This window comes from Saccoglossus kowalevskii, chromosome 7, assembly GCF_978046115.1.
Source record: "Saccoglossus kowalevskii chromosome 7, keSacKowa6.1, whole genome shotgun sequence".
Classification (NCBI taxonomy): domain Eukaryota; kingdom Metazoa; phylum Hemichordata; class Enteropneusta; family Harrimaniidae; genus Saccoglossus; species Saccoglossus kowalevskii.
In genome coordinates, this window is record NC_140647.1 from 21,530,930 (window position 1) to 21,539,952 (window position 9,023).

General features: G+C 35.2%; 1 protein-coding gene across 1 annotated transcript; it reads left to right on the forward strand.

Moving 5' to 3' along the window:
- The first annotated feature begins 3,543 nt into the window (after positions 1-3,543).
- Positions 3,544-7,645, forward strand: LOC100371788 (uncharacterized). Its single transcript, XM_085501856.1, has 5 exons — positions 3,544-5,038; positions 5,340-5,477; positions 6,154-6,252; positions 6,419-6,510; positions 6,834-7,645. The coding sequence occupies exons 1-5, from the start codon at positions 3,544-3,546 to the stop codon at positions 6,951-6,953; spliced, it is 1,944 nt and encodes a 647-aa protein (XP_085357982.1). The 3' UTR covers positions 6,954-7,645.
- Positions 7,646-9,023: the final 1,378 nt, after the last annotated feature.

Below are 9,023 nucleotides of genomic sequence, written 5' to 3' on the forward strand. Positions count from 1 at the left end.
AATTATTGTGATTTATTTTTGTTTGGAATTTTATAATCACATTGAATCTTGGCATAAGTGAAACACGAATAAAATATTCGGAAGACTACGATTAAATATAAAACGTTCGTATCTTATGTTATTTATGTAAAACAAACGTGTAAGATTCAAATGCAAAAAAAAAATTAATAACTCAAGTGTTTGTTTATCCTAAATTATCTAACCATAATTTTACTTACTACTCCATGTTTCAGAATGTCGCACTAATGCATAAATGTTTATCATAAAAATCAGAGCAACCCTTGTTCATGCTTGTTACAACACAAAAAGCTATGAATAAGGTTTAACTGTAGAATATTTATACTGCAGATAACTTGTTTGTTGGTTGTTGGTTGCCAGGCAGTAAACAACAATTGCATGCTATCAAGTCCAAAAACAAACCCACCGTCTCACAAATTAAAAGAAGCCGTTTTTAGACAAAACATGCTAGCGTGCTTATTGTTGACCTGCATTTGAAGCAGTTCAACCCAAATTTGACCACATTTAAATGTTTGTGTATAATTTCACAATTCTCAGCAAATACAAATTGCATAAATTTTACGCGATTACTCAATTCAGGAAACACATTATTCTCGGATGATACAACGTGTGAAACATAGAAAACAGTTGCCACTAAAACTATGTGTGTTGATTGAGAAGAATGTTTTCAAAAAGAAAATTGTCAGTTGAATATGTTGGAAAGTTTTCAACAAAGACACACTCAGATTCTAATGAACCAAACTATGCTATATATACCAGTATATATACTGATTATTGGTTCATATTAATATTCTGACTTCATTACATCACTCTGACCTGAAAATTACTATCCACGCGTCCTATTAAAGATATTGAGTAAGGAGGCTTGCTGGTTAAATAAAAAAAATATTCAAATAAATATATTCTGAGCAGAAAAATGAGTGTCGATCACTTTTTATTGAGTCTTTACTGTCAAAAGTGGATTTTTGGAAGATAACAATTTGCATGGTTGTATCCATGGTAACTTCGATTTCTAACCTATCATTATCACCTATGGTGGGGCTCAATTACGTCGCATGCAAAGCCAAATCCGCATCATTATAGGAAACGAAACAAAGCAATGGGTCCATGTAAAACGTACTGTGTGCAAAGACATATTATTAACACAGTTGGACATTCATTAATATTTTTGCACACGGCTCACAAAAATATTAAGCCAATCACATTTGATATCATAATATTTAATCATATGATTAAATACAAATCGTCGACGGTGGGAGTTGTCAGTTTATTTGGTTCGACATCATTTCAAGTGCATAACCATTACACTATATGCAGATAATTTCAGGTGGGTTTGTTTGTTTTTGAGCGATATGTCATTTAATGAATGTGACCTGGAAAATATATGTGTTGATGGGGACGTGCCAGTTGATAATGTAATATATCACCCGATATTATAAACAAGCTGAATTATTGTTTATACAAGGCAATTAATAAGACAACGCAACGATCAGCTCAGCGACAATGGCGGTTACAGTTAGGTTTTTTCAGGCGACATTGCTAGGCGATTATACCACACACATACACACATGCACACACTGTGTTTTACTATCGTTGTGACGCCACACATTGGATTAACTTTTAATATAGTTGAATTAACTTTTAATATAGTTGTGATATGAACTCGATTAAAACGCGTTCCTATATAGGGTTGCGTTTTAATTGGAGTTTAATTAAACTCAATTACAATGCAATGCAACGTAGAATTGCGTTTTAATTAAGTTTAATTAAATGAAAGCTTTTTTGTTGTTTTGAATAACATTCCTTGCAGTGTTTTGTCAGAGGAATGTCACATGAAATGAGCCCAACAAGTGTATTACAAAGTCATATGTCATTGTCGTATATTTAATAATGTTAAACAAATTGTATTGATATGATAATATGTGCGTTAAAACAAGGGGTGCGTGTAATAAAGTCCAACATGAGTCCAACAACCCAATCCGATATCATCAAATTGTCTCAAGGCGGTCGCAATGAACTTGATCACAATGCATAGTGGTGATCTTGTCAAATGATGAGGGGTAAGCAAGTGATGTGATATGCGAAATTCGATACAAACATGCATTTCCAAAAAACTAATTGCCACAAGAACTGTGTTATTAATTTGATTACTGTTCAGGTTAGGTTAAAACAAATATTGTCTACATTTTGCTTTTTTTGTATACGGTGATAATTACGTTGGCTTTTTTTATGCAATCGACCCCGTCCGCTGTGTTCTGTGATGGCATTGATTAAAATACATGCGATTGACAAACACGCACGTGGAACTCATGAGATCATGAGATCTACATCACCTATGATTCTACATTAAGATCGGTCGCATATATTTATCTTATAAATCCTTGATGGTTCTTTATGTACCGCGTCATGCTTTAGACATTTATATATGTACGAATACACGCTGAACTCGCCAATGCTAAGTCAGCAAAAACAATCAAAAAAATATAACTGTCGAAGGTTTAAATTATATATACATTATCACAATATATGTTGTATTACATTATCGATTACACTGGTAATTTTAACATTTGCGAAGTGTACATCAATATACATATTTGATCCCATATATAACATCGGTTCATCGGAATGCAAATGAACCAGAATGCTTCGCGATCTCTTGAATACTCGACCATCACTGTGTTACTTTTAGCTTTTAGCAGCGAATTGTATATATGGGATTTCGAAACCTTAATCTCTCCATTGAGTGAGAAATCCAGATCACACTAATCAACCCTCGGTCAGTGTGACAGTGGCTTCTCGTTGCACTATATATATAACAAACAGACAAAGATGCCTAAAATGCAAATATTATTTAATATACCAGAAGTTTAACAATAACAATTTATATAACAGCTCTTAACGCAATCCTTGTTATTATTCTGCATTTTTTGTCAGGCACGACGTGGAACCATTTTGACCATACAGCAATAAACAGATATCAGAAACCCATTCACATATTCAAACCCAGAACAATTAAACCACAATTCTTTGCACACAATGGCACAGAGCAGTATCCAAAACCACATAGTGACTGCCCGGACAAAAAGTGTGAGCCACACAGTAAGTGGCCATGGCTTTTAAAAACAAGTCTTAGAACTATTTGAACGGTTATCAACACTCTTCATTTGAATACATGGCCTTGATTTTGCGTAATAACGTTCTCTGCGTCAAAAACTAAACAGAAACGAATCTCAATTATAGAGGGCCTAAAGACCTATTTTCGAGGTCTTATTTATAACATTCGGTACATGTCCTTATATTGCTCATTCTTTATCAGAAGGGGGGGCAACACACGTTTATCATCCTAACCTCTGATATCTCATTAGCTAGTAGTATATGTGCGTTGATATTTTTTTATAAACTGGTCAATATAATGAATATAATTCATCTTTACTCAGGTATTTGATTTGAAATCATTAAATCATCATATTCATTAAGAAATCATATTCAACGACTTACACCGAGGTCAGCGTACATATAGTCAAGATGGAGGTAGAACACACACATTCCTCTGATGAAGCAAATTTAGAAACAATGTTCAGCCTTAATGACGACAATTCAATTATAAGCATGGTAACAGGAAGTGAATCCTCAGCTTCTACACAAAGAATCTTCAAGTGGACAGGAAGAAAAGGTGCATGTAATCCTATGAAAAAATCAGGCCAACGATGGCAATTAGCAAAAATGATGATGTTAGTGATGATTCCTGTTATAACGTTGATAGCTGTGGCGTCAAATAATTTGAAGATAGTTTTGGATGCTAATACGGAATCATTGGAAATTCGAAAAGCCATTGCATTTGGTAGAGAACTCGGCAACTTCCTACATACCTTACAGAATGAGCGTGACATGACGACACTGTATCTCAGCAGTATTAACCCAACGACACGTCAGATCCTTACAGACACATACCCGGAGACGGACAGAACACTGCGCAAAATGAACAGCTGGCCAGTAAAAGCTTCTAACATTCTAAAAGAGCTAGAAACCAAGGGAGATTATCAGAAGTTTCTTGACACCCATCGACGTGATCTTTATATATCAGATGCTACACTTTTTGACGAAATTGAATTTTATTCCACCGCTATACGTTTTTTCATTGAATGGTTATACGAGACACTCGGCAAGTTTAAAGGTTCCGATAGAACGTGGACAATTTTAGTAGGCTACCAACTACTTGTGGTTAGCAAAGAAGATGCTGGAGTTGAGCGTACACTTGGTTCTGTTTATTATTCGCAAGGGAGATTCACGGAGTATACTCACTTCATTGAATATCTCGAGAGAGCATTCAGGGCTCAGGGTAATTTCGAAGCATCTTGGCAATATGCACCTCAGATTAAAACTATGCATGATGAACTGATGGATGAGTTATCTGGAGATGTGATTGTCTCAATCGCCAATATGAAGAACATCGTACGTCAGAATATAGAACTTGAGCCTTCTTGGGAAAACGCCAATTACTGGTATAACAATATGACAAATTATATGGAGATACTGTTAGTTATACAAGATAAACTAGCTGCAGATATACTCCAATCGCTTGAAAATGCTGTAATCAGTGATTTACGGAATGCGGCTCTGGTGGCCTTTGTACTAGTAATGATTTTGTTTGTCAGTCCTATAATAGTGTTTCTGGTAATGCGACTTACATCCCATATGCAGGTATTTGCATCAACTCTGATTGGACAAAACAAAAATCTTCAACGTGAACGTCGAAGAGCAGTGTCTCTGCTCTACCGCTTGCTTCCTAAGGCAGTTGCCAACCAGCTGAAAAAGAACGAGAAAGTCACAGCGGAGTCCTTCGACATAGCAACTGTGTTCTTCTCCGATATCGTAGGCTTCACCAGTATTTGTTCTCTTAGTTCCCCCTTACAAGTTGTCAGAATGTTGAATTCACTCTACTCATTGTTTGATCATCGAATTGATCAATATGATGTGTATAAAGTGGAGACCATCGGTGATGCGTACATGGTTGTATCAGGTAGGGTAGCTATTGTCTCACTTATTGAATCCTTGGCCAGAACATTGGCTAGCATAGAAGCCATTATTAGGTGTCCATAAGGAGCAATTCGTCTGCTAACAGTAGTGGATACATTTGCCATGTCATGAGTTTGACTCTCGCTTGTTTCATGTTTAATATGTTCGTTATATTTCTGTTATTAACAATACAATACATGCCCAGTCAGTCCATTCTACCATTCTATTCAATTACATTTACTTAACAATTACTTTCTTCAACAGCACACTCGTAAGCTCTACATATGTATCAATTTCCATTACAGGTGTTCCACGTAAGAATGGCATGCGCCACGTGGATGAAATTGCTATGTTGGCATTAGATTTGAGATACAATATCTCAAAACTTGAAATCTCTCATTTACCCGATACCGTTTTACATATACGTATTGGCATGCATACAGGTATGTGTATCACCAATGCTACATACAGGTATTAACATTTCTATTTACGATTTAAATTTATTGTAAATTTAAAGTATTATAAATGCTTTATATATGTATTTTTACAGATAGTTTTGCTAATTGTAAATATATTCATTTTGGTAAAACTAACTAACAACATGCAGCCTGAAAAAATTACATTATCTACTCTATCAAACACTGTATATCTATAATACCAAACAACTATTTTACAAGATCTAGTGGTGTGAAAATCCTGTATAATGAGACCACTTTTAAACAGTTTATCTTTAATGCATTTCCATTCTCATTGCTTTAGGCAAGAACGAAGTCACTCAATGACATCGTAGATTGCTTCTAAACTCATGTTTATACGTTTCGCATATGTACACGTCTCCGTCCATCTAGTCACTGAAAGTACGCATACACTACGCGCTAGTTCATGCTGCCGTTTGGGGAAAGTGCTTTAATTATAGCCTAACGGGGAGTGTGTATGCTTACTGTGCTGAAGGGTAATTGCGAATTCTGTGTTTCATGTTTAGATGATCGTAAATGTGCTTTCAATTACGGTTTGATTCTTGCAAACATCAGTGGGTATGAAAATTCACGTAATTTCCGCAATAATGACATTATTGTGTTCATCTTAACACATTCTGCCTTACTTGTATATTGATTATAGGTGCGGTTGTTGCCGGTGTTGTTGGCACAAAGATGCCTCGTTATTGTCTATTTGGTGATACGGTAAACATCGCCGAGCGCCTAGAGAGCGAAGGCCAAGGTAAGATCAGAATTTTATTACTTTAATTTTTGTTTACAAATAAATTTAATTTGTTCAATTATATATGTAAGAGTAGAGAAATAGAATCGAGTTTTATTGTCAACAATGAATAGACGTTTTTACAACTGTGGTAACATTTAGCTTATGTATGTTTCTTATTTTTTAGCTGATCGCATTCATATAAGTAATACTTCCCACGACTTATTAAAAGAGCTTGGGGGGTTTTATATGACAGACAGAGGAGAAATTGAATTACAGGTACATTTCCATTTAATCTAATTTGAAAGTTTGCTTCACGTGTGTGTGTCGATTACGTAAAACACTGATTTATTGACTATGTACTGCATTTTTTGTATGTTTGCCTGTCATAATGTCTTCTAAAACGCGTTACCTACTACCTGTACCTGTCAAGTGATACTTTCCGGCTACTAAGTACTGGGAACGACGCGTGTTGCTATCAAAATCACCAAGCATACATTATATTCGTTACCGACAAATGACATGTCTATTGTAATCATTGATAAATATTGTGCATATTAATGAGTCAATATCAATAATAATACATTCTGGCTCTTTTCTAGGGCAAAGGTCGTTTCCATACATACTGGCTGAATGGAAAAGATGGGTTCGAACCAGGAGCCGCTGCTGATGGTGATCAACTTATCAATGTTCCATCATCTACTAAACACACACGGGAATGAATTATACTATTGCATTTGCTGATCCGTATACTAATTTCTGTACATGTACATTACTTTATGATGTGTGTTTGTATTTTCTAACAATTGTAACTTTTCATCCAATCATAACGATTTTTGCTTATTGGTGTCAATGTGAGTATGCTGTATTTCAGTGATAAATAATGAGTGTAAATACGAAAGTTTTTTTTTTTTAATTATCATAGAAGTATTCATAATATGTAATTGAACAAACTACAAACTAGCTCGCTGTGGATTTCAGATGAAATTTTATTAACGTTCTGTGAATGTACATTTCTTTATGTGGTTATTATTCATAATATACCAACAATCTTTTCTTCAAGCATCGACTGAGTGTGCTAAATCAGTATCTTATGCAGATTAATTTAAATATTCGTGTAATTTTAATGCGTATGAACAATTACCGCTTGTACATTACCCCTAGGCCTCACTGAATCGGGAAACTATTATTTGACTCTTGTTTTCTGTGCTTCACACTGATCGTTTCAACAAACTGATATTGTATTTTTCACGGGTGAATTTTAAGCAATTTTTATAGTGATATATTTATTTTTATTTTATTTCAGAATGTTACATTCATTATTAATTATAGTTGTTATATTTTACGATGATTATTGCTTCTCGTACACCCGAATGTGGGCGTGAATAAATTCCATCATATTCGTTTACGATTCCGATTTGAGTCATATTAGTATTACACACCAATGAGGGATTTGTGTCCGTGATTGTCAGCATCCTTTATTCTATGTTTTTGTCATATTACCCTAAACTCTGCAAATAGAAGTGTGCATGGAATCATGGGAAGAAACGGTGTGCATTGCCGTGTGATAACTGTTATAAAGGTGATTGACAGGTCATACTTGTTTTCAACTCTGGAAGGACAGTTGGAATCTGCAAGGTGTGCTTGTGATTTACATAACAAAGGGTGTTTACAACTTTGGAAGGACAATTGTAATCTACCAGGTGGGTAGCAAGATCACATTCTGATTGGCTCATGTGAAAACACAGGTGGTGTCCCCGAATCTGGGCCATTTATACATATAAATTTGACAGACCGAGGACAGTTGGGGACCATCATTTCTACTGTATGATATTGTGAGATAAGTGATACAGGCTTCAACCATTATTCTGTGAGACTTGTAGCTGCTTCGATATTGTGAGACAATTGATACAGGCTTCAACCATCATTCTGTGAGACTTGTATAAACTCCTGTACGATCTCCTGCTTTCAGTGGTGCCCTCCAGAATAACGGCGTTCCTCTGCGAGCAAGATTGTATTTTTTCGTGCTGCGGGAGCTATTGACTGTCTTCCATTTCTACATCCTGGAAATGTAAGTTATCACCAATGCACACTTCCCTAGACAATCCCCTATTGTATTTTTCTGTGCTTTATTTCTTGTGATTATTTTGAGAGGTATTAAAGCCTGGAGCTTTAACCCGATATTTTGGTCTATGTGTATTTCATTTCCAGTACTATTGTCTTGTACTATTGTACTATTGCCCCATTCTAGTAGTGAAAGAACAATGATATAACAGAGTATAATTGTCGCATCAAAAGAGACAAAAATTTAAACTACCCTAAGCTTACAGTTAATAATTGTTTTGTCGTCTCAAATTTGGAAGTTTACTAGTCTTAGTCAGATTTGTGTGGTGATTTGAATATACGTACTCGAGCACTGCAGCGCTGCGTGCAGCAGTCGGGTTCAGGACAAAAACACTATACAAGATGTTTTTTCTATTTTCAATGTGTCTGTTGACTAGAATGTTTTGGGTAGCATATAGTCATCGATCGATCCCGACAAATCACATGGATAATAAAATGATTTAACCTCACTGTGTATTCATATGTTAATTAAGTGTATCACTAAATATATTGCTGTAACCGTGCAGGTTTACTAATTTGCATATAAACAATAGTGGTACAATAATAAATGATCACTTGGAACAATTGTGCGTGTGGTGATGAGTAGTATAAATGAGAATAAGCTTGATCTAGATAATTCAAATATCACCATTAGAAACGAATCATTTATATTATTTAAATTTAGATAC

What these genes read in the sequence shown, in the direction of transcription:
- LOC100371788 (XM_085501856.1), top strand. Translation starts at nt 3,544, where the DNA reads ATGGAGGTAGAACACACACATTCCTCTGATGAAGCAAATTTAGAAACA. An exon ending in CCTAGAGAGCGAAGGCCAAG is followed by an intron (nt 6,253 to 6,418) that starts GTAAGATCAGAA and finishes CTTATTTTTTAG; the next exon opens with CTGATCGCATTCATATAAGT. An exon ending in GAGGAGAAATTGAATTACAG is followed by an intron (nt 6,511 to 6,833) that starts GTACATTTCCAT and finishes GCTCTTTTCTAG; the next exon opens with GGCAAAGGTCGTTTCCATAC.